At 39.8% G+C, this 25,549-nt stretch overlaps 1 protein-coding gene across 5 annotated transcripts in view; it reads left to right on the top strand.

Moving 5' to 3' along the window:
• The first annotated feature begins 290 nt into the window (after nucleotides 1-290).
• The window catches only part of FNBP1L (formin binding protein 1 like), a 68,083-nt gene continuing 42,824 nt past the window's right edge, over nucleotides 291-25,549 (top strand). For 4 of the 5 annotated variants that reach the window (XM_087930220.1, XM_026700365.2, XM_087930221.1 and 1 more), the window contains exons 1-2: nucleotides 300-773; nucleotides 23,017-23,132. In XM_087930220.1, the coding sequence (XP_087786346.1) occupies nucleotides 750-773; nucleotides 23,017-23,132 (140 nt within the window). In that variant the 5' untranslated portion in view covers nucleotides 300-749. Of the gene's footprint in view, nucleotides 774-23,016; nucleotides 23,133-25,549 lie in introns of all 5 variants that reach the window. The other variant, XM_026700366.2, reaches the window with a different exon arrangement.

The following is a 25,549-nucleotide window of genomic DNA, read 5'->3' as shown; positions in this document are numbered from 1 at the left end:
AGCCTACTGAAAAGGGGACCACGATTTATCTGGCCAACTGCTCCCCACGGTACTGTCGGACACGTGGACGCTCGATTTTTATTTTTTAAAATGTTTTGGTCGCACGGAACCGAGAAACCCGGGCAGCACCGTTTGCAAATCGTTTTTGTGTGCTTTGCTCTTCTGAAGCGGAAGGGAACTTCCAGAAAGGTGGCAGCACCTCACCTGTAGTAACCCAGAGGCTTCTGAATCCTTCTCCCCTCCCCCGTCCCCCCACGCGGAGAGCCTGCCCTCTTCCTCCTGCAGCTCGTGAGGCAGAAAGGCGGCCGTGGCAGTAAGCGGGCCAGCGGCGACCGGCCAGCCAGCCAGCCAGCGAGCAGCCGCGAAAAAAACCAGTTCTCGCCTCGCGCCTAATCGCCGGGCCTCCCTAAGGAGCGGCTGCGGTGGCCGAGCCCGCCCCTCTCCCAGCCTCCTTCGCGGCTACCCTCCCTCCCTGCTTCTCCGTCGTCCCCCCCCACCGCCCCGTTTCCTTATTCCCATCCTGAAGCGAGGCGGTATTGGAGCTTCGGTCACCGCTGCCTCTGCCGCCACCTTCTCTTCAGCGCGAAGCGGGGCGGTGCTTCTCCACAGCTCCGGGACTTGCCCAGAGGACAAGGACGGGGTGCGTTCCTCTGCCGCCGTTCCTGCCAGCGCCGAAGCCTCGGGAGAAGCGACCCGAAGAGCCACAAAGGAGCGCCGACGGCGAAGCTTGCGCTGCCAGCGGAGTCGCCATGAGTTGGGGCACAGAGCTCTGGGTGAGTCCCCCCCTCCACACAAACACACACACACACACTCCACACACACACACACACACACACACACACACACATATCCCGGTTCCTCTCCATTGTGCTCGGGCTTCGCGACCGAGCGAGCTCGGCCGGCTGCTTTTTGTTGCGCGCGCGTGTGTGTGTGAGTAGGCAGGCGCAGCCCCCTCGCCCCGCAATCTCCTCCGTGTGGCGGGAAGCGGGAGGGGGCGCCCGGGCTGCTTTGTTGAGCGAAGTAGTGGAAGCGCCTCGGAGGACAGAGAAAAAGCGTGACTTGGGTAACGTGTGTGTGTGTGTGGGGGGGTGTCGGCCCGTTTCCCACGTCTGCGGTGGGGGGGGAGCGAGGGGGCGGGGCCCAAAGGAGAAAATCCCTCTCCTCTCCCCCCCCACTTTCTTTTTTCCTCCTTTTCAGCGCTTAGAATTCCGCGATAAGATTGATCTCGATCCACAGGCTCTCTCCGTGGGGTGTTTTTTTCTCTCTCTCTCTCTCTTTCTCTCCGGCGGTGGGTTGAAGGACGTTGGTTTCGTTGCAAGAGCTCTGAGTCTTTTTGGAAGGGGAATCCACAGCATCCGTGCTCTCTCCTTAAAGCGGGGGGAAGAGAGAGAGAGAGAGCTTGAGCTGCCTTGGTTGGTCGTGCAGTCCCCCCCCCCTTTCTCTCCTTAAACAAAGAAAAAAGGGCTTGGACAATACAGGGCAAGAAAGGAGGCATGGATTCATGCTGGGCAGGAGGGGGTTGTTGAGTTTCGTCTTAAGGAAGAAACTGAAGGTGGAGTGTATTGTAGGCAGGTCCCTCCTATCTTTGGTTGTGAGTCAGGCTGTGCCCCAGATCTGCTTTTGAGGAACTAGACCAGGTTGAGCTGAAGGTGTAGGAAAAGACCGAAGTGGGCAGCCAAAATAAGCTAACTAGCAATCAAAGCTTCCTTTGGGTTTAGCTGAGTTCCAGAGCAAAAATGAGAGGAATTCTTGATTGCAACCTTACTGTCAGTCAGTTGCAGGCTAAGACATATGAGGTCTGAGTCACTGGGAAGCCCATATATTAACATTCTCAAATACCACACCTTGGTATGGTGTATTTTCTGCTTGGTGTTACAGTTTCTTCTCTCAAATATCTGAGTAATTGAAAAGCAGGCAATTACTCTGTTCTGCTGTTTCTGTGAACATTAAAAAAACAAAACCATTTGTTATTAAACCTTCCTAGTAGAAACCATGATGAGAAACCAAAGTACGCAGATCTCCATGGAGCCAACATGAGAGTGTCCATAGGCATCAATTGGATGCTCTGCATGCAATTGTACTATTGATTAGGGATGGAAAGTAATGGGCCGTGTGTATGAAGGACAACTTTGATGTCCAGTGGTTAATTTTAGTGGTTGTGTTCGTTAATCAAAGCTGAATCAGTGAGCAAGTCCTGTCATTTAATGACTCTGCTTGTTTTATCTTAATTTGTTGTCAGTTGCAGCCATTTCTGGTTCAGGAAGCACAGTACTATGCCTGGTCACTCATGTCTTCTTCAGCTCACAACTGAGCTCCTGCAGTTCAGAATGATGTTGAAAGCCTTTTGGAAACCAGCTGGTACAGCTTGCAGCTGCCCATATAATTATGAGCACCTCAACATTTTTCTGTGTTGCTTCTGTAACTCCACTGTTAGTTTCCAGGTACAATTCAGCATCACCTTTAAAGACCTTTATTGCTCAGGGCTTGGATATCTGCAAAACTGCCTTCTCTGGATTATTTATTAAATTTATATGCCTCCCATCTCTCTGATAGGGGATAGGGCTACTCTGCTTCCTAGTGGGATCTGCGGTTAAATCTTTCTCCCAGTGAGATTGGGAAGAGAGACTTTGCTCAGGGACATTTACAGGTATCCTGCTTAAAATCCTTAGAGGCTGTAGTAATTTTAACAGCATAGATTGATTATAATGAGAAAACAATATATGTTGCTCGGGGTTGAAGTGTACCGTCCTTGATGCTGTCTGAGCTTGGTTGTTTGCTGTTATTACTTAGTCAGGTAATGAAATGTCTACAAGCAAACAACCAAGCTCAGACAGCATCAAGGAAACAACATTGAATGATTCAATGGGGTCAGTTAATGAATAGGAACAGTGACATCGGAGTAGATTTGTTTTCTTTTGCACAAGTGTTAACTGATTCCTTTAAAACATCCCAGTTGGCTCACAGTTCAAAAATATGGTCCAAATTGTGTACAGTAACTTTAATATGATATTGTAGTTTTTCATTTGTATTTTGGTGATTTCTGTACTATTGCAATACTGTACCTGATTTATTTATTACATTTACCTCCCAGCTTTAATTCAGGAGATAGTCCACATGTATTGGCCTGAGTGAGTGAGAGTGCCCAAAGTCACACACTGAGTTTCCATGGCTGAGGATAACCTATTCTAGAATGTGCCCACCCCACATTCCTCATCCAACATTTTAAACCACTACACCACCCTGATTCTCCTGTCAATTTGTATTTGAAATTGTACATTTAAAGGCATTTTTTTATTTTTATGCATTACTAAGTTACAGTGTAGTAGTGTAACTTGTATAGCTGTTCTGACACATATAAATTAATTGGAAATTGAAAATGTGTCAGGAAATGTGGCAAAACATTTTTTAAAATGGTTGTAAATTAAAGTATATATGAAATGAAATTTCTTTAATTAGAATCTTTAATCACTTTAACGAGTTTATCTGTGTGTGTGGGGAAAGTGGGACAACTTGCTGCTTATTTTCTGGGAATGATCTTTAGACGTTGACTGTATTTTTAGATGCTATCTAAAGAAACTATGTAATATGTGCAAATGTTTCTTTTGGATCAATAGTGAACACTGAGTGAATGAATACTGAGTTCAGGAAAAGCATTTGCATCTAAAATAGTGACTTTATAAAACTATTGTTTTGGTTTAAAAATAACTATATAATCACTTATCTGATGTAAACCAAAATGTAAATTAAACTTTTAAGACTAGATTCTGTACAGATATTTGTTTAATAGTTACCTGATTAAGGACTTGGATGTAGTGCAGTGTTATAGCTATCAAGTCATTTAAATAAAGTACAAAAAGTAACCTAATTACATAGATGGAAGGGTACATTTTAGTTTATATTCTATTTTAGTTTATGTTCTATCTATATTTTTGTATATATTTTGCAGATACTGATATTTTTATGACATATTTATTAAATTTATTATGTGAGAATGTATATGTTGGCCAACATAGTCATACATAAGGAGGGACAAATTTTTTCAGATTTTTATCTAATTTTTATTTATGTCTAAAAATTGTACACAGGAATAAGTACATGTAGTCTTCAACTTACAATGGTTTGTTTAGTGACCGTTCAAAGTTACGACACTGAAAAAAATGACTTATGACTTTTTCACACTTGCAATCCTTACAGCATCTCGATGGTCACATGATCAAAATTTGTACATTTGGCAGTTGGTCTTTATGAGGATTTCAAGTGTCCCAGGGTCATGTGATCACCTTTTATGACCTTCTAACAAAGGCCATTGGGAAACCAGATTCACTTCACCTTGTTACTAATTTAACTACTGAAGCGATTCAGTTAACAACCGTGGCAAGAAAAGTTATAAAATGGGGCAAACCTCACTTAACTAATGTCTCACTGAACAACAGAAATTTTGGGCTCAATTGTGGTCATAAGTGGAGGACTATGTATAAAATTTTGATAAAACTAGTCCTCCTTTACCAACCACAGTTGAGATCACCAACTCGGTTGTTAAACACAGTGGGCGCTAAATGAAACCTCAACTGTGATCATAGTATCATTTCAGCTTTCCTTTTGCCTTTACAGACCTGTGAAGGTTGTAATCAGACTGGTCACAAAAGTACTTTTTAATCATGATTGTAACTGCGAATAGTTGCTAAATGAGGATTACCTGTACATTATCACTGTAATAAAAGATAACAATTTTAGCTAACTTTGGTAAGCTATAAAATATTCTTTCAGCTGTTTGGCTAATGAAGACAAAATAGCCTCTTGGTCAGTTGTGCTTCACTGGAATTAGAAACAGCTTAAACCATTTATAGAGAAGTCTGAAAATATCTATTCTCTGCAGTGATGTTTAATTCTCTTATCTTTCTGGATACTTACTTCTTCAGTATGTTTTTCAAATAATAGCAATAATGCTTAGATTTATATACGGCTTCACAGTGCTTTACAGCCTTCTCTAAGCGGTTTTTCAAAGAATGATGCACATTCATTTCTGTATTTGCACTGAAAACTTTATTTTGTAATTTCAGTAGAATTTTAAGATGATTCAACTCATCCTTATTTTTGAGCTAATGTGTGGTACTTACCTTGTGTTTTATGAACACGATTAACAAATCTACTTCATGAATGCAAACCACCCTGTATTTTATTTTATTAGTAAAAACATTTTTTTAAAATCCAAGAACAGAAAATTTGGTTTTGTCAATATGCCTCTTTGAATTAAAAAAAAAAATCTTAATATGATATGAGAATCCAGCCTTCATGCATTTGTCTAGTGGTGTCACTATAGCATTTCTTCCCAGCCACCACATAATAAATAACTTAATATTTGGAAAGTGCTTTTAGTCTGATTTGAGAAATAGATGGTTTTTAATAACACTGTGTATAAAAATGAATGTAAAATCCCCAGATTTCACCAGAATGATGAAACATGGGCTGTAACTTGGTGACACAAGCCTTTTTCTTATATGAAGTTGCAGTCAAGGAACAAAAGGAACAGGGCTTCCGTCACAATGCATGTTCTGTCATTTTGCTTTCTGTGGATCCCTATGACTAGAATTGCAAACAGTGGCAAACTGTTGGAACCAATTAACAGTGCTTATAAGATTATAGCTATAACGGCCTACATTTTCACAGGTGAGTTTATGGTTTCTGATGATGGTTCTCTTCATAGCTGAACACGCAGATAGATTTCCCTGATGGTCATCTAAAACAGGGGTTTCCAACCTTGGGCACTTACGATTTGTGGACTTCAACTCCCAGAATTCCTCAGCCAGCCATGCTGGCTGAGGAATTCTGGGAGTTGAAGTCCACAAATCGTAAAGTGCCCAAGGTTGGAAACCCCTGATCTAAAATGTGGTTTGTTTTTCTGTAAGCCACGTAGAGTAGCTGTGAGGGAGTAAGCAACTATATAAAGTTTCCAAAATAAGTAAAATGTTTCTGGAGAAACTAAGTAACGTATATCTTCAAAACATACTTTAAAGTTAAACTAGCCTTTTGGTTTTTCTAATGGTATACAGGTAATTCTCACAACTATGATCCGTTCAAAATTACAATATTAAAGAATGCTAGTTTTGCTGGTACTCAAAAGTTATATCTTTTGGCAGCCCACTCACATTTAAAATCTCAGCATATACTTCAACATCACCATCACCCTGCCTATTGGACTGCATAATCCTGGCCTAATGGGCACAATTTATGACCACCAGAAGTGCCATCATTTAGGGGTGTGGTCACGTGATGTTTTGCCTAATGACTGTTTCACCAAAAAATGGAAATTCTGGTCCCAATTCAGGTTGTTAAATGACTACCTGTGTTTGTAAAAGCAAAATACAGCCAATATAATCATAGTACAAGTAGTCCTCTTTTAGCAACCATTCACATTACAGCAGTGATGGAAAAATTACCTTTACAGTCGATCGTCGCATTTATCACCTTTGCAGATCTGTAAAGGAAAGGAGAGCTGAAGCCATCATAAGCACAATGGTGGTTTCTCTTAACGACCATTTCGCTTAAGGACTGACTTACTGATCCCAATTGCAGTAGTTAAACAAGGACTACCTGTAATTTCTTTAGGAATGGTCTGTTACACAGACTAGTGAATCGTCCTAGGTATGCTTGTAGTAGGTCAGTTTCAGAGCATACTGCAAAATGTTACACATATTTGATATATAAAGGTTTTTCTCTAAAGTACTGGAATGAGAGATGCTTTTTAAAGCAGTTTTTAAAACTGGGCAATTATTTCAGTGTTGCAGATAAGAACAAATAGCTCAGAAAAATGTTACCAACCTGGCTGCATGTAATGCTGGGCAGCTTGAGTGACAGGTTCGGCAAGTTATTTACCTTAAAGGAATTGTTATTCTCTCTCCAAATGAGTTAGCAATGGTTAGCTGTAAACTTTGCTTACTCAAGAATAGTCCAACTATGATGATAAGATTAAAAAAGAATCTTACCAGGCTAATTGCTATTTCAACTTCATGCAACTTTATCTTCCCAGAAGTTTTCTGATTGCATGGCTATCTGATATTCTGATCCTGTTTCCATGGAAAATGAATCATTAGTCTTAAAAGGGTCCCCCCCCCCCTTGCATAGTTAAATTTTCCAGATTGGCAATATTTCCATGGTTGTACATAAGTTATTGAAATCTTCTGAAGCAATGCGCCAATTTCTTTTATGAAGCCATTTAGGATAATGGTTCCTCGGACTGGTGAGAAATGGGAGACACACTTTAAACTAAAAACAAAACGAACGGAGTGTGTTTTCATTTAAAGTTATCTGATGTCACTCACTGAGACAAAGGGGAAGAACATTTCCAACATTTGTTTTCCATGTTCAAATAACTGAACACAATGGAGGTGAAAAAAAAATAAGGAAGATAAATTCTATAAATAGAAGTGAATCATTCTCAGATGTTATGTTTTTAAACAGTTAATTGCTGTTTGAAAAATGGTGTTCCATTTCTGCATTTGAAAGTTAAAATAATAAAAAATAAGGTTGGCATGCCATGAAACTAACTGATAGCATAATGTATTTGCAGCTTCTTCAGATATAGGAAGAGGTGAATGATATTTCTGTATACACGGACTAAATAATGAAAGTGGAATATGAAGCTTCAGAATTTAAGAACATAAGGACTTAAATATATCCTGCTGATGTTTGGTTTTATATGATTTATAGAATCAAATATGAAAAATTAAGACAAAGAGGCAGAGAACACTGGAACAGTAATGGAAATATTTAAAGGACAATTTGAAAATCACAACAATAGAACTATATATTAAAGGCTGTCCTAAGAAGGAAAGGACTTCAGTTTTTGAGAGCTTATTAATGAGAAAAAATAATGTCCATCCCAAAGCCTGTGTAGACTTCCTCCCAGATATGAGATTGATACGAGGAGTTCCTGAAATATATAAGAGGAGGCCTGACAGAAAGTCAGACTTATACAGGAGGGGGAACAGAAAGAGGAGGAATATGCTGATTGTGCAAGATTTTAAAGATCAGTATCAGCACACTGAATTGAGGTGACATCCTTGTAAGAGATACATTCATTTCACTTACATTCCTTCTGTGCAGCGCCTTTTAACAAACAAGCTGCACCATTCTGGACCAGTTGTATTGCAATAATCCAGACTTGATTACATTTAGATGTTTTACACATGCCTGGATAAACTTTTTTTCAGAGTCAAGGTCACTTTCAATCAAAAGAACTCCGAGCTACATAACTGTTTTCAAGGAGAATGCTACATCATTGTACCCAACTAGGATCACTGTTAGTTTATTGCCTTCTTGGAGTGAGATGGGAAGAGTTAGTAGAGGAAGAGGAGTAACAGAGTAGGTATTATCCATATAATAATGACCTAACATTCCCCACCCCCTGCAGTTATACACTCCTAACAGTATCATGTATATAGTATAGGGCGGGAGTCTGCAACCTTAAACACCCAGAGAGCCATTTGGACCCATTTCCCACAGGAAAAAAACCCACTGGGAGCCACAAAACCTGGGTGGGTGTGGCCAACTCAATGTTACTCACTCCCACTCAGTCATATGATCCTCTAGCTACGCCCACCCCTGCAGTCATTATGGCAGTGGATGGGAGCCCCAAAGCCTTTTGACATCTTTCTCTCCCCCTCTCTCTGTATCTCTTTGTTTCTCTCCCTCTCTGTATCTCCCCCATGTATTTCTATGTGTGTCTCTCTCCATCCTCACTCCCTTTCCCTCCCCCTCTCTCTGTATCTCTCTGTGTCTATATCTGTCTCTCCCTCTCTCCCCCGTCTTTGTATCTCTAATTCTCTCTATCCCCCCTCACTCCCCCCTCTGTATCACTCCCTCTCTGTGTCTCTGTCTTTATGTCTCTCTCCCCCCTCTCTCCTCCCCTGTCTGATTCTGGTATGAGGCGTTGGGCAGGCCATGAGGCACTCATGCCACACCTTGCGCAGCACAGTGAACTTTAGTGTGCTTCACAGTGGGGGAGATGGGCCCCCCTCCTCCTGGAGCCTGTTATGACATGGAGCCACAATGCGACCCTGCCCCACTTGCCCCTAGCAACAGTTCATGGCTTACAGCTCTGAGCCCAAAGCTGGGGGAGGCAAGGGCTGCCTTGAGCGCAAATGTGGCACGAAAGCAAGTACAGGATCTCTTTGCTCATGCACTAAGACTCCGGCCATTGCCTTGCCATGTCTCCCCCACATCGCAGTTCTTAGGCTGAACGTGGAGGGCCAAGCTCCAGCCCAAAATGGCAGGAGGCAATGGCTGCCTTGAGCGCAAATGTAGCACGAAGGCAAGTACAGGGCCGCTTTGCTCCTGCATAAGGCTCTGATGACTCTCCTCCATCTCCCCCTTCTCTGGTGAGCCCCTGGCTGGCTGTGGTGGAGCCAAGAAGGTACGCATGAGCGGGGAGATCCTCAAGCGAGTGCCTGGGCTCAGCCAAAGCACAGCAAAGGTGCGCGGGTTGACCAGCTGACAAGCATTTCTGGCAAGGGTGCTCTGGCTTTCTCGGAGCCTGACCCCCAGGAGGGGCATGTGAGGTTCGGCGGGGTCAGCCTCCGTTTTCCGCTGCCCTGAGCTTCTGACTAGGAGGGAAGGGGAGGGACCAGCCAGTAATGGGACATGGAGCCGCAGCAGAGGGCTCAAAGAGCTGCATGCAGCTATGGAGCTGTGGGTTGCCAAAACCCAGCATAGGGGATTCTTAGAATACTATGGAATTATATTGTGATGACCCGTAATCTCTCAAAATAATCCAAAACATATATTAAAGTCCAGTAAAGCCTTCAACTTAACTTCACTGTTTTATTAGGCACAGTTTAAAGTCACAAAAGTAAATAATGAGGCAAACAGAAAACCAAAACAAACCGCATTGATGAGAGTTCCGAAGCAAGCCAAGATAACTCATCATAAACTCCAGGAAAATAACTGAGAAAAGTCCATGGGAAGAACGCCAGCAAAGATAAACCTCTTTCAAGGTGAACACTACATTGATTCCTGCAAATTCTAACTGCGCAGTTGCAAACTTATATACATAGCTGCCAGCTGCAAGCCACGAGGAGGATCATGGTAATTTGAGTAGACCTTGCTTTTCCCTGATCCTCTCCTCCCTGCGTGACCTAGGATGGATAGGGGATGGGCCTGAATCCTCCTCTGACTGCTCAGCCGGCCTCTGCCCTTCCCCAGCCTCCACAACCACCTCTGGAGCTACACTCCCACTCCCTGTTGGCTGTTCCTCCTCTTCCTCAGAGTCAGTCTCCACCAGGGGCATGACACATATAGCTGTGGTAGTGCAGTGGTTAGAGTACAATATTGCACGCTAACTCTGCTCACATTGCCAGAGTTTGTTCCTTTGATCCTAACTGGCTCAAGTTTCACAGTCTTCCAGCCTTCCAAGGTTGGTAAAATAAGGACCCAGATTGTTGGGGGCAACATTCTGACTGGCTTAGAGAGTGTTGTAAAGCACTATAAAGCGGTATATAAGTCTAAGTGTTATTGCTATTGCTATAGACCAGTGAACAGGGAGTTCAGTAAGCATCCCTTAACGCCATCTTCTAAGACTGATCGCTATCAAATGTATCTTCAAGGCCCATTCTTTAATGATTCAGAAGGATATATTATGACCGATGAAATTAAAAATCCACAGAGCTAGTTAGGACATTGCCCCTATCTAGTTCCTGATATCAAAGTGACCAGGGCTGTATTAACCCAAAACAGTAGCTAAGATCAAACTTAAGTTGATTTAGAAAATCCACCAGCATATCTGTTGTATGGGATTATACTGTAAGTAGTAGAAGAGAATTAGCAGATAAAAGTATCATGGCGAGATCAGGATTAAGAATACTATTTATAGTGCTGCCAGTTATCCTAATTTTATTTATTAGATATGTTCTTATAATACTACAACTGAAAAGACTCTTAATGGCTTACATAAAATATAAAAAACCAATAAGAGCATTATATATTGTGTTTCTTTAAAAAAGAAAGGATAGTGTCATACATGCCCACTAGATGTTTTCTGTGTAGGCTTAAGGGATCAGACTATTAAGGAAAAATACAATTTACTGTTAAATAGGTCTGAGAATCGGTGAAGTATATGAGGTTTTGAATTCCTTAATTAAAATCAATATTTTGGAGAACTTCACTGAAGGGTGCTGTATAAGCTGCGACAGTCATTTTCTGGAAAAAGAAAGCTCCATTGTAGTTTTTAGAGTGGCTTGCTATTAGTGAGTTAATTGGTATGTACATAGTAAGGTTATACTTGATTCTAATTCAGTGGTATCTTGGCAAATAGTTTCTGTACTCAGCCTTTTGGATTATTTTCAGTTCTCCCAGATGTATAATAGTTGTAAAAGAGGAGGAAATAAGCTGAAGGATTCCATCAAATGTTGATTTTCTGACTGAAATAATTGCCAAATAAAATTGGTTCTGTAATGTACAAAATCTTGACTCATAGTTGTAGCTTTATTCTGCTACAGAATATGTGTGAGCTATTGCATCATTTTTGGATATCTGCTAAGCCTGAAAACTGTTGGATATTTCCAGTCCCTAAAATTACACCATCTTCAAAAGCATGTAAAGACACTCATTTTGAGTATAGGTAGTTCATAACTCTAAATACATTTTTTCTTTTTGTGCAGAGAATTTTTTTTACAAACATATTCCATACAATCTACCTACAATAGAACCAAACATTTCATTAAACCGTTTGATACAGTGTTTGCTCCTTAGCATGTAAGCATATCAATTATTTGCTGAACAGGGAGGTACTGTTAAAATCAATCTAGTATCAGTTGGTACAAAGCAAATTTGCTTAATGAATGTTCCATTCTAGCCACTAGTATGATTTTGAGCATTGAGGGATAAATTGTTGCTAAGTAAAGGCCCTCATAATAGCTTAAATAAATTAATTTAGAAATCAATACAATATTTACAGAATTAGTTATTGCTTATATAAAATAAAACTTACAGGGCTAACTCCTAATATTATGTTGAGTGGTAGTTTTCCCAGTTCCAGTGGTTAATAGAACATTGCCATGAATCATTGTTCAACTGTTAGTGTATCAGTAGCTACACAAATGAAGACATAAGATGGACAGGTACCGTAACAACCTTGGAAACTTTGCTTGCCATATTGAATTCTGATGGTATTTCTGTTCACATATCAATGAATGGCATTGGTTAGGTGGCCTTATGATTTTTTCTTAGCAAGATCGCATAGCTGGAAACAATGCAGTAGAATGTATTTCCTATAGAGATCACAGCATTATTTTCTGTGCTGTCTTGCTGTGCATAAGAAGCCAACACAGAGATTCCAGAAGACCTACAAAGCGATCAATGTCACTTCATAGCTAAATCTAAATTATTGTTTTATAGTATGGGAAGCCAGGGATTGCGGACCTAAAGGAGAACAGAAAATACAACTGGAGGGTAGTAGTAAGACCTGTTGAGTAGGATATGATAATATAAGGAAATGAAGGAGTTTTGCACAATAGAAATATAAGATTGTGGTTTTTATAAACCAGGGCCTTTAGGAAGAAATGTCTGGTGGAAGCAAATTGTGTGGTGAGTCCTTCAGTAGCCTTTTCATAAACCCAGGATAGAACAGTTGTTGATATTTTTGAAGTTTAGTGTGGGACAAGACTCCTGAGAATACCATGGATAGTCAAGAAAAAGGAATAGATTGTTAATGGAATCATCTTGAGTTCCCACTTGAAGAACAAGTGTCCGGACTGAAATAATCATCAAATCAAATTGTTAATATGGTCATAGACCAGCATACAAATGATAATATTTTTAATATAGTGTGCAAAGACCTGTATCCCTGGAGAAACTCTGAAAAAGGAAAGAGATAAGAGGACAACCAGCAACAAAGTGGATGGACTGAATTAAAGGGCGATGGGTGTACTGTTGGAAGTCCTGAAAGACCAGGCTAGGAGGGAGGGACAGATCCTTCTTGAATGAGAAGTAAAACGTCTTCAAAAGAAAAACCAGAAAATCCAGTTTCCTTGGGGGTGGGGAGGTGGAAAGCACCATTGGGACAACCATTGACCTGGATGACTGAGAATCTCCATAGACATTCAACAGATCCTGGAGAAAATCTATGTGATTGCTAATAATTGATACCAACTTGATAGCACAATACATAATTTTACAGAAGACAGTGTTGAAAAAGCACTACGCAATTTAAAACCATTTCTATCTATTGGACCGGATGGAATATGTGCCTACTTCTTTAAAAAGCTACCCACTGCCATAGCCAAACCTCTAAGCATAATCTTTGAAAAATCTTTCAGGACCAGCCCCTTGCCAAAACTATGGTCACAAGCCACGGTCAAGCAAGGGCCATCCTCAAAAAGGAAGACCCTATCCTAGTTGAAAATTACGGACCAATCTCTTTATGCTGCATCACCTGTAAAGTCATGGAATCAATTATTAACCAATCCATCATCCTCCACTTAGAAACAAACAACCTACTCTCTAATAAACAATTTGGTTTCAGGAAAAAACTATCATGTAATCTGCAACTTTTACACTGCAAAAACATATGGACTACACAACTCGATCAGGGCAAAGCAATAGACGCAATCTACGTAGACTTCTGTAGAGCCTTTGATTCAGTGGTACACGACAAACGACTAAAACTAAAATCTTACGGTATCTCTGGACACCTGCATAACTGGATAGAAGCATTCCTGTCAGACAACGAATGGTCAAAATTGGGAGTGTCCTATCAAATCTTGACTATGTATCAGAATGGTCAAACAAATGGCAACTTCAAATCTCAACAAATAAATGCTCTGTCCTACATATTGGCAAAAAATATCAAAAAATAAAATACCAGCTGAATAGTCAAGATCTTGTTGACTATCCAAACTCTGTCAAGGATCTTGGAGTACTCATCTCTAATGACCTAAGTGCCAGAGCCCACTGTAACTGCATAACCAAAAAGGCATTAAGAGTTGTTAACCTAAGTGCCAGAGCCCACTGTAACTGCATAGCCAAAAAGGCATTAAGAGTTGTTAACCTAATTTTACATAGCCTTTTCTCTGGTAATATTACATTAACAACTAGAGCATACAAAACATTTGCTGGACCAATACTCGAATACAGCTCATCAGTCTGGAACCCACATTACATATCTGATATTAACACAGTTGAGAAAGTCCAGAAATATTTCACAAGAAGAGTTCTCCACTCCTCTACTCGTTGTAGAATACCTTATGCCACCAGACTTGACATTCTAAACCTAGAAAACCTAGAACTACGCCGCCTTCAGTCCTATCTAAGTATAGTATATAAAATCATACATTGCAATGTGCTACCTGTCAATGAATACTTCAGCTTCAACCATAACAACACAAGAGCAAACAATAGATACCAACTCAAGGTTAATCGCACCAAACTTGATTGCAGGAAATACGACTTCAGCAACAGAGCGGTCAATGTCTGGAATACTCTATCTGACTCTGTGGTTTCTTCCCCAAACCCCCAAAACTTTAACCTTAGACTGTCTACTATTGACCTCACCCCTTTCCTAAGAGGTCTGTAGGGAGCGTGCATAAGCGCACCAATGTGCCCACCGTCCCTGTCCTTTTGTTTCTTTTATTTTTTTTACTTTTCTTATATGTATCCGTATAATCATAACTATATTTTTACTTATACCTATTATCTTGTAAGCAATTGACAAAAATAAATAAATAAAATAAAATAAATAAAATAAAAATAAAATAAAATATTATTATTTTGTACCTAAATAAGAATACCGATGACAGCAATGACAGGATGGTCTTGTCAAGATAGATACCCATACTATGAACCAAGCTTCCAATCAGAGCATCCACCTGGAAAGGCAGCCTTGGCGGTTTTAAAGAATCACCCTAAATGGTAACAGTTACTGAAAGAGACTTTGGAAATGTCATTGATATTGGATCCTGGGCAGGTCTTGCTGAGTAACTTAGTAATGACATCTGAGTTGAAACTGGAATCTTTATCTTTAGCTGTTAGCTGTTTTGGATGTTGAAGGTGAATTGGAAAATAATTTGGACAGTGATTGGTATAATTTCCGCTTAGAATTAGTGGATGCCAGCAGGACATTGAAGATCTCTCTCCATCCGAGAGAGAGGGAGTCCTAATTAGAGAAAATCAAAAGTATGGGTAGGGGATTCCAGCCTACAAAAATTAGAATTGCAGGAGGAAAAACTCTTGCAGTGTGCAGGAAGCTATATTTGTTTTATATTTGGTTCTGTAACTGTGTAGGGAATAAGGGAAGTTGAGATTGTAGGCCAGTTGACTGTGTGGTTTATATTCTGGCCTGAGCGCCCTGCCTAATTAGTCAGGCCATGTTTATTTGGATCTTACGGGCTGCTCTTGATTGATAATGGGTCGGCTGAGTGGATTAGAAGATTACAGTTTTGATAAGGCTTATGTGGATGGAATTTGACCATGACTTGGGGTGAAAGCAGGATGGGTTGAGGGAGATTGTGTATGAGTGCCAGGGTTGCTATTCCAAGGCAAAGGTGATCAAAACAATTCTACCGACTTTCTCCTAGTTGTCCCATTCCTGGCCTCCTGATTGTCAGGTATTTGGAAATTTGGGGGCAAGCTGCTTCTTTTAAATAATAGATTTATGATCACATTTGGTTGTGGATGAGCAGGTTGATCTGGAATTCCTTACTGAAATCTGATTGGGAAGGGGGCAGTGATTATGTCTTTTCTGAGATCTTCCTCTCCAGGGCCAAGGGCAACATTTGTCATTGGATCTTATGTGATACCTGAACTACAAATGGGTAGAAAATAAATTACACAGACAGACATTTATGACTAGGGACCCTACTTTTGTCCTGAGAGGCTCTGAATAGCTACATGTTGTGGGTATTAAACTGTACCTACTATCCATTCATATCTGTCTCTAGTTCTTTGTTTTTATCTCTGGTTTGGTGTTGAAGTTCCTACACTCTTTGGCAAAGTAAATCTATATCTTATTGTATCAAGGCTGTGAACAATTCATTGAGCTTATAGCTTCTATTGTAATTATGGACTTATTGCAGATAATCACTGCCCCAGTACAGGTAGATGGGCATCCTTCAAACCTTGTATTTTAGAGCAGTTATCCTGCTAACTGGATATGGAGGATCTGTTGGCATGGTCAGATAGTTTCTTAGGCCAATTTAGGTGCTTAGATCTGGCTCGTGGGGCTGTCCTGGAAATAGCAAAGGACTGACCCACAGTGCCTCTGCTAACAAAAATGGAGCTCAAGAGGGCCATGCGCGGCTCTCCTAGGCTCCGTTTTCGGCTGTGACAGTGGGCTAGTAAAACAAACTAAAAGCAAAAAAACACAAAACAAAGAGAAATGTTTTCCCTTTTGCATTTGAGCATCCAAGAAGAGACAGGAAAGGAGAAAGGGAAAGAGGAAAGACAAAGAAAAAGAAGGAAAGAGGGGAAAGAGAACAAGGAAGGAAAAATAAGGAAAGAGGGGGAGGAAAGAAGAAAGGAGAATGAAGAGGGAAGGAAAAAGAAGAAGGAAAGCAGGAAGGTCCTGTCTTAGCACTTGGCCTCCTGCTGCCCTTTCACCATCCCCTTGTCTCTTCCTCCTGACATCTCCTGGTGGTCTCCCATCCTATCGCTGGGGATGTTTTGGTTACAAAGCCAGGTCTCCTTATGTGGAGAGGGAGTGGACCTCCCTCTGACACACACTTCACCCTCCTGCACACACCATGAGCAACCTGACAAAGGAGAGTGAGAACAGCAACAGAAGCCTTGAGGAGGAGGTAAGCACAGCTGGGCACCCCCTTGGGGAAGTGCGGCTGGGCTGTGGGGTTCTGGTGCCCTGACAGCTTGAGGGCTGGGTGCTTGCCCTCCGTGCCTAGGGCTTTGGACAGCCGCTGCTGCTGTCTGGGGGTCCTCCACATGGCCTGAGAGGAACAGCGAGGCTCCTGTGGAGGACAAAGGTTTGGCACTCTCCCTGGTCTCGCCTTACTCTGCTGAAGAGAATGGATCCACCCAGGCCATCACAGGTGCTCCAATACGAGTGATGTTGAGCTGGCCTGATGTGCGGCCCTCAATGAAAACGAGTTTGACACCCCTGCTCTAGATGCTCAGTGTTTTCACTAGGAAATACTTAATCCATCTCAGATTTTAGATGGGGTTTAAATTAATGTTATTTTCTCAACATTGCCTGTTATAGCAATGTTACTACTTTATTATTAGTCATTCTAATTAATTTTTTTGTTGTAATACTTATTCTTAATATTTTTGCATAATACTTCATATTTCATATAAGAAATAATGTTCTGTAATGGACATTGGATTGAGAAGACCTTGATGCAAGTGTGCTCATCCATAAAGCTCATCAAATGATCTTGTTCCAGTAATTATTCCCCAGCTTAATACTAATTTACAGAATAATTCTTAGAATAAATGTGATAATCTTGTGTATGCTACTTGGAGCTATACAAGTGTGTTTGATGCTTTAATAATTTTTTATGAATTTCTTCAGTGTACATATAAGTAGGGATTTATTTAGTGAGCATATAGAAAGTACAACTCAGTATTTTTCAGTATGAATATGTTGGTGATAGCTACAATCGTGCCACAGCTCTCTGCTCTCTTCTTCTGCATGCTATACATACAGTACAGGAGACCTCTTATTTGTACAGAATATTTCCCAAATGACTGAAAAGGGAGTTATATGTTATGCTTTCTGTCACAGTATATAATGCATCCTTCAGCAAGCTCTTATTTTTATTTGTGTTTCTACTGAACAGAAAAATTACATTAACTGTTTGCACTGATAGAATTAAACACCAAGTATAGTAGTTGTTTGACGTAATTGGTGGTAGCTAATGTCATTGTAGCTAATTAAATACTAAATAGAGTGTCTGGTTTCAACATTATGCATGCTGGCATACTTCTACCTATGAAATAGATCTACTGTTTGAAGTACATGATCAATACATATTTGTGTAACATGGACTAAAGTGCTACTTTTTAACTAGCTCTTCTCAAGTACTGTATGCCAACAATTCCTAAAACACATTGGTTGCCAAAAAGATATGAGAACTTCCTCTGCATTTGGAAGGATTTTGAAATGTTTAGAATAAAACAGGAGTGCAGAGCAGTATATTTATGAACATTAGAAATCTGGATATATCGTATTTGATTTCTTGAATATTCAGTGCCAAAATTGGATATGGGAAACTATTAAAAATAGAGGGAAACATTTTTTATTTGGAAAGATATTTCTAGGCTCTGTAGAGTATTGTGTCTAAGCAGAGATCAGACTTCCCATTGGGTGAAAAAAATGAGTGGTTATAATCATATACTTAAGATTGATTAAAATGCAGCTGAGCAAATTTAGTCATATATGTTTTATGTGGTGGAGACAGTATTTGTACAAATATGTGAGCTATAATTGTTAACAAGGTTCCCTTTTGTAGCCACATATTGCTTCACCTTTCATTATTAATTTTATTGGGTCCTAGTTTGTAAAATTAAATTGCATCAACCTGTCAGATACAATGCTTCTAACATGAAGTGGCTGAAATGGCAAATTGAAACTGGCTGCCTACATTCAGCATATTTAGCACATAGCTTATTAAATGTCTTGAATGCTATGATTATAGCTGCAATTTTAAAATTCTCTTTCCCTGAAATACACATTTCAGCTAAATAGAGCTTAACGGTGATGGAAGTAAATGTTTTAATCATTGGCTCGGAGACTTCCTGCTCAGAGCAAACAGTATCACTCTCCAGGCTATTTAAAATGGAGGTACACTGTTTTGTTTTCCATTTAATCTGTTTGGATAAAAGACAATACTTTGATCCTTAATTTTGGTGATAAATCAATAAGAAAAGTATCCATTGAGTTTGGATTACCTGCTGATGACTGCACCGACACACGTGTGTTGGCAACAATACAGAAATGCCTTTTTCAGACTATTTAAGTTTTCAACTTTACTTCATGGCATGGACTTCCTTGTTTTTTCCCCCCTTACTAATCAGTTGTGATTTAATTTCTTAACTGTAATTGTATTTGCATAATACTGGACGTGATTCAATTTATTAACGGTAATTTTATTTACATAATAGAAAAAATAACAAATGGCAGTCTTCAGCATGACCATGATTTTTTCCTTTTTCTTTCCCCTTTTGTTCATTTCTGATGAAGTATTTATTTTATTTTTCTTTTGTATGCTTATTAGTGAAGACCTGTCTTTCCACCCAAGTCCTTGGCAGGGAAGCGTGAGACACTTTATCATGCCTGTTTTCTTTTAACTATTTTTTATCCTTTATTAATTTTATTGTAATTTTCTTTTTTGATTGTTGTGAGCTCGAACACAATACAGAAGCCTGATGATGGCAGATGAGATTCTGCCGAAACGTTGCTACAACTTTAAAAGCACAACTACAATGACATGGGAAAATACCCGAACAAAGCTGAATACCATATATACATTTTTATTTTGTTTCTGATATTCATAGCTATTTTTTGGAACATGCCTTTATGCAACATGGAATGAAAGGGTGTGGAGGAGCTCTTTTAAACATTTATCTTATTTCATCCATGATTCAATTACACAATTTCCTATGAGATACAGCAGAAGCATTTACTGAGGTCATATTCTTTATGCTGCATACAGAAAGAAGCAACCGGTAGTTAAGTTAAATTGTTACATCTCTGTGCTAGGTAATCATTTTCTGTGCGATACAGATCTCTCTTTTTTTTGCTCAATAACTTCATAAGCATCATGTGTAATCTTATTTTGAAGGAAAGGTAAGAAATCCAATAAATAATTCATGTTTAGATTTTAATTAAGAAAGCACTATTAGTTTTCTTAGCATAAATAAATACTTTTAAAATCTAGTAACCAAAAGGGTTCTATAGTCCCAATTCTTTATCAACTTTTTCATTGATTGCAAGATTGGAATGAGGTTATAACTTCATGTTACCTTTTTCTTTTCAAGAAAAAAATAAATATAATTTAATATATGATACTATGAAACTGTAGGTCTTGATAGATTTCTGGTTGACTGATATAAAATATATGCATTTAAAAATGTCCTATTTTATGGGAGATGTGTCATAATGCCTTCTTACACTAATTTTGCTAAGCAGGTAAGTATATAATATACTACCTCGATACCCGTGCTTTGCTATGAAACTATGTGGTTGAGCTTAGTTTTTGGGAAGGAAAATAAGGTGAAAAAAATTCTGCCCCTGCCTACCAGCATTTATCGGTATTCATCTGGCGAGCATCCTGTCAGTGTGAGAGAGAGTTGAGGGCTGTTTGGAAAGTGAAACAGTATTTGCTGTGTGAGCAAGAAGGAGACAGCAAGGAGCCAGGGCGTGGCTTACCTCAACTGTTCTGTACTAAAGCTGCTTGCTGCTCTGAAACTAAAACTGAAACTCCTCTGCTTGTGTTTTACATTTGGAACAGATTTCTTTTCAGGGGGGAGGGGGAGTAGAATTCCTTAGCATCAGAGCGTGTTAATAATAATATATGAAATACTAATACTCTGATGGTCATTTCAAAAAAATGCTTTCTTAGTGAGTACCTAGATGCCAAGAGGAACATATGTGCCAAATTTCAAGTTTGTAGGCTTTATGGTTCTAGAGATTTTGTGATGATGTGTGAGTGATATTTCTCACACACACGCACGCACACATATATTCAAATTACAGATCAATTTCCTTAGTAAATTAAGCTTATCCACCATTCAATTTCTAAATGATATCATAGAATTAATTCATTGTAGTTTGGATCTAGATTGTTTGTTCAGATGTTGAAAAAGGTTTAATTTGATTTCTTAGACATTTCTGAAATGCAGTTTGCTTTATTATGGGTTCTGACAGAAGTTTAATTTTGGGGTGAATGTGATTTATTCAGCCCTTAGATCATTAGTGATTATCAAAAATAAAAAATTCTTTTTTTAAAAATGCAGCAGTGGCTTAAAAGCTTTTGTTTTTTTTTTTATTAGAAACTTTGAAAATATTAATATTCTAGTAGTATGATTAAAATCAAGATGTTTGTGTAGTATATATAATGATTTATGCTTCATAAATATGTCCAAATCTCTATCTTCGTTTCTAATTTATTCATAATTGAATTAAATCAAACTTGGTAGCATTGAGGCTTAGTTATAGGTTTTTAGGTTGTGTTTTGATTCTTTTATGTATTATAGTATAAAGGTTCCTAAAAAGTCTTCTTGGATGATACATTTAAACCATTGATATTTGCAATAAAGAAAAAAATTCTAGACAACTTGTATGGAACTTATTTTGGAAAGACAGATGTAAGTGAGATAACTTTGAAGGTTGATATTGTAAGAAGTCAACCTATTTTTAATTTTTTGACATTCAGAAATTGGTTCATTGGGTTTATGCTTATTTTATTGCTATTTTTTAGTCTGAAATTCATAGGCTATCAATGTGACTTTAAGTGAGCAGTGTATAAATTCTTCTTGTTATATCCCCAATATTTTAATTTTATCAAAGCAAACATTATGAGCCACTTATGTACAAGCGGTAGACAAAATAAATATTGTACAAAATTAGAGAGTCCACTTGCAGAGATTTCCATCAAGGAACTGCTGATAAGTGCTGTTCATCAGCATTTGAATTAGTTTCTTTATTTCTCACAGAGAGACAAGAAAGGGGATATTTCACAATTTTGACATTTTCTGGGTTTTCCCCCCCAGGCTATCTTTCCTAGTTGTCTATTTTACTAGCCATCTGTACATCCGGCCTTCTTTCATACTATATCTGATTTGTTTATATTGTGGATAGTTAATTCTCATCATGTCTTTTTTTATTTGTGTTAAATTACAATATGGATTTGATGTTGGTATTTTTGCTGCATAGTACCCTATTATTGTTATTGTTAATATTGGTTTAATAAAGCAGCCAGTTCAACTGCTGTCCTTTCAGAATTAATGTTAATCCTTTTGATTCTGCTATTCATTTTATACATAGAAAGTTAGATTTAATTAAGTAAATTACACGAAAATACATTTTCTACAAAAGAGTATACTGTATTTGAGTTCAGAATATCTAAAAAATTACCTTGTTCATCAGAATTTTCTCTAAAGGGAGAAGAGCTAATTTGTGAGTATCTACTATAATGGAACTAGAAAAAAATTATTATTGCATATTCAGTATCCATTCAGCTTGAAGAGAATCAAAAATGAATAAGAAAATTCTCAAATTCAGTAAAAATAATAATTTACATGTATGTATTCCTCCAAATGCTGCCATAGCTCACCAGTCAGTAACCCCCTTACTTTTTATATGCAGAGATGATCACTGGATTAATCACAACTAATACATAGTCTTAGCATACATTCTGAACCACTTTATGCACACTACAAGAGGTAATGCCACAATGCCCCCACCATTAGCCCTTACAGTTTGTCTAACAACCATGGAGTTCCACCCCCCCTTGCAGATTTTACTCTGCTACTTGTTGCGGTCAGTGCTCATCTCTGTTTCAAGGCCATTGGGCCAGAGCTGTCTAAGGATATTTCCATGGTCATGTGGTCAGCATGATGTCATGGAATGCTGTTAACTTCCCACCGAAGTGGTACCTGTTTATCTGCTTGCATTTGTATGCTTTCAAACTGCTAGATTGGCAAGAGCTGGAGTGAAGATGGGAGCTCACTCTGTCACATGGAGCTTCTGCTTTCTAACAACTGCGCTGTTCCTCTCACAATCTTCATACTGCCAAAATCTCAGCATCCCTAGAGTCAGGATTCCAAGTATTTCTTAAAGTGTTAGTTGGATTATGTTGGGATCATAGTAGGATTCAGAAGTACTGTCCTTCTGATAGCATCATTTTTTTAAAAAAAATTGTATTTGCTGAATTCTATTATGTTTTTAAAAATGGTATTTTTGCGTGTGTTATCCTTTTTTTTAGTATATGAAAAAAGAGCATTTCTTGAATTGGAGGTTTTTTTCTATTGGCATAATGACTGTTTCTCTCTTTTCCCTCTCACATTTTACAGGATCAATTTGATAATTTAGACAAGCACACGCAGTGGGGCATTGATTTCCTGGAAAGATATGCAAAATTTGTTAAAGAAAGGATAGAGATTGAACAGAATTATGCAAAGCAACTGAGGTAAGTTATTTGTAAAATTCTTATATCTTAAATTTAGATATTAGCTAAAAATCATTGCCCAAATGTTGTAATCTTGGAAGATTAAACATATTTTAGCCATGCAGTATAAACCAGTGTTTTTCTATTCTTTTCAAATTAGTTATTACTTTCTGTAAATATCTACCTTGATTCCTTTCACTTTAATTCTGTTCACCTTGGTACAAGTAAAGACAGTAAAGTTTGTATAACAAAAGGTATATCATACTTTGCAAAGAAACCAGAAAAGAAATAGATTATTTTAATCCAAAGGCATCTAAAACACTCTATGCAGCTCTACGAAAAGAAGCGTATCAGGTAAGAACCAACGCCCCTTCTCCTCCATGCTGCAGCGAGAACTGCAGGATGGGCAGACTCCTTATGACGTCATTAAGTTGAGTCTGTACTTGTATATAAAAAGCCAGCCCCCTGGAGAATCCCCAGCTTTGACTCAGCTTCTTTAAGTCACAAGCTGTGTCTCTGAAAGCGTTAGTGTTTTATTCAGCGATTTTCTACAGAAGCTATCCTTGCTTCAATCAGCTCCCGGGGATCCGGGTAGCTGTAATTTCAGGAGAACGGGGCTCCGTTCTCCTGCAACATTGGAATAAATGTTTTCCCAAGCGCTGCTAGGCAAGCAGCAAAGCGTCTGAGACCTTCCTCATAGCCGCAGTTTGTCCGATCGTAAAACTGATCCGCAAACTGATAACAGAGCCAGCCATCTAATCGCATGGGAGGCGATCTCTTCCTTCTCTGGCTGATCTGATCGCTCGGGACTTGCAATAGCCTAAGGAGCGAAATTCACTTCTTTGAGCCATCGACAAGCAGCGGCTATCTTTGAGTGCAGTCTCTTCAGACACGAGGTGAGCGGCCATTTTAGGTGGCCTGGTGGCCATTTTCAGGGCTCCAAAGACCCAGTTTTACGCTCTGCCATCCTTAAGCACTTTTGAGATCCATTCTTTCAACACTTGAGCCTTGCTTATTTTAAAATGGATCAGGACAGTGCTCATGCAGAGCTCCCCCCCCCCCCAAGTGGAACAGGCCCTCCAACCCACTAAAAGGAAAAGACGCAGACAATGTACTGCTCAGAGGGAGGTGGCTGCAAAAATCAGCGCTAAGGCTCTAGCCGCTAGGAAGACAACTCAGGCTGAATTGAGGGCAGAGAAACGCAGACATACGGCTCTAGAGAGACAATTTAACAAGACTATTCAACAAATGAGAGGGCAACTGCAACAGGCTTCCCAGCCAGCTGAACATCAGGGTTTTCAGAGAAGCCCCCCCCCCCCAGGGGAGAGGAAGTTGTTCATGGAGCCTTTGGACCCCCCTCCCCCCTGTCTGGTCCCCTGAGGCATTTGAGGAACAACTAGATCCTCATGATTTCAGCAGGTCTGGGCCATATTTCAAGCAAACTTCTGGGCCCTATGCCCCGCCTCTTCCCTCCAGAGTTCAGGCCTCCCAGATCAGGCCGGAAACCACCTTCACACTCACTGCAGCTGGCCTTCGGCCCTCCACTACCTTTGATAACAGGCCCAGGGAGATCCAAGTTGTTGTTTCCTTAGCCATTAGACAGGGATTGGCTGAAGGTTTTCAACAGATTCTTCAGCCTCTGGAAAGGGTTCAGGCCCTTCTCCCTTCTCAGTCTATGGCTTCCTTACCTCCGCAACGAGATTTCCACAGACCCCAAGACCTCAGGGTCCATTCTTCACAGGTAGAATGGGAGGAATATGAAGGGGAAGAAGGTTCCTCCCTATCTAAACACAGTTGCTCCTCTCGTTCAGAGCGCGAAGAGGGCAAAATCTGTGATCGCAATCTTTCAGAGGAAGAAGACTCTCATCCAGATCAACCCTCCTTTGCATTAGTCTTTAAACCAGCCCTCTTTAAACCCCTATTTAGCAAGGCCCTGGTCACTGCCAAGCTGTCACCTGAGGAAGCAGCACCTGAACCACAAGGGGAACCCTCCGGGCAAGGAGACTCGCTCTTCTCCAAGCCAGTAGTACACATGGAGGTTTTGCCTTCTCCCCTTTTGTTTCTCAACATGGTCAAGGAACAGTGCGCTTCCCCTCTGGCAGGTCCTCGTCCATCATCTTTGGACAAGCGGTTCTACAATGTCAGCACATCCTTAGTTAATGCCCTTGCAGTGCCCTAGTAGACACTCCAGTTGAGGCATCATTCTCCTCTTCTGGCACTCCCACCAAGCCAGAGGATGTCCTTAAACCAGAGGACAAGTGTTCCGAACAGACCCTTAAGTGCAACCACCAAGCAGCTGTATGGGCTGTTCGGGCTTTGACCGCTGCATTGTTTTTCACGAGGGCATCTCTACGATGACTGCACCAACTGCAGGACCAATTGCCTGTCTCATCAGGACCTTAAAAAAAATTATAGCGGAGGCGGAACTCACTGCTGAT

The sequence above is a fragment of the Pseudonaja textilis genome, chromosome 3, assembly GCF_049901715.1.
Source record: "Pseudonaja textilis isolate UNSWEBS1 chromosome 3, rPseTex1.2, whole genome shotgun sequence".
Classification (NCBI taxonomy): Eukaryota; Metazoa; Chordata; class Lepidosauria; order Squamata; family Elapidae; genus Pseudonaja; species Pseudonaja textilis.
The sequence above is the reverse complement of the archived record's forward strand: the minus strand, read 5'-3'. Positions and strand labels throughout refer to the sequence as shown.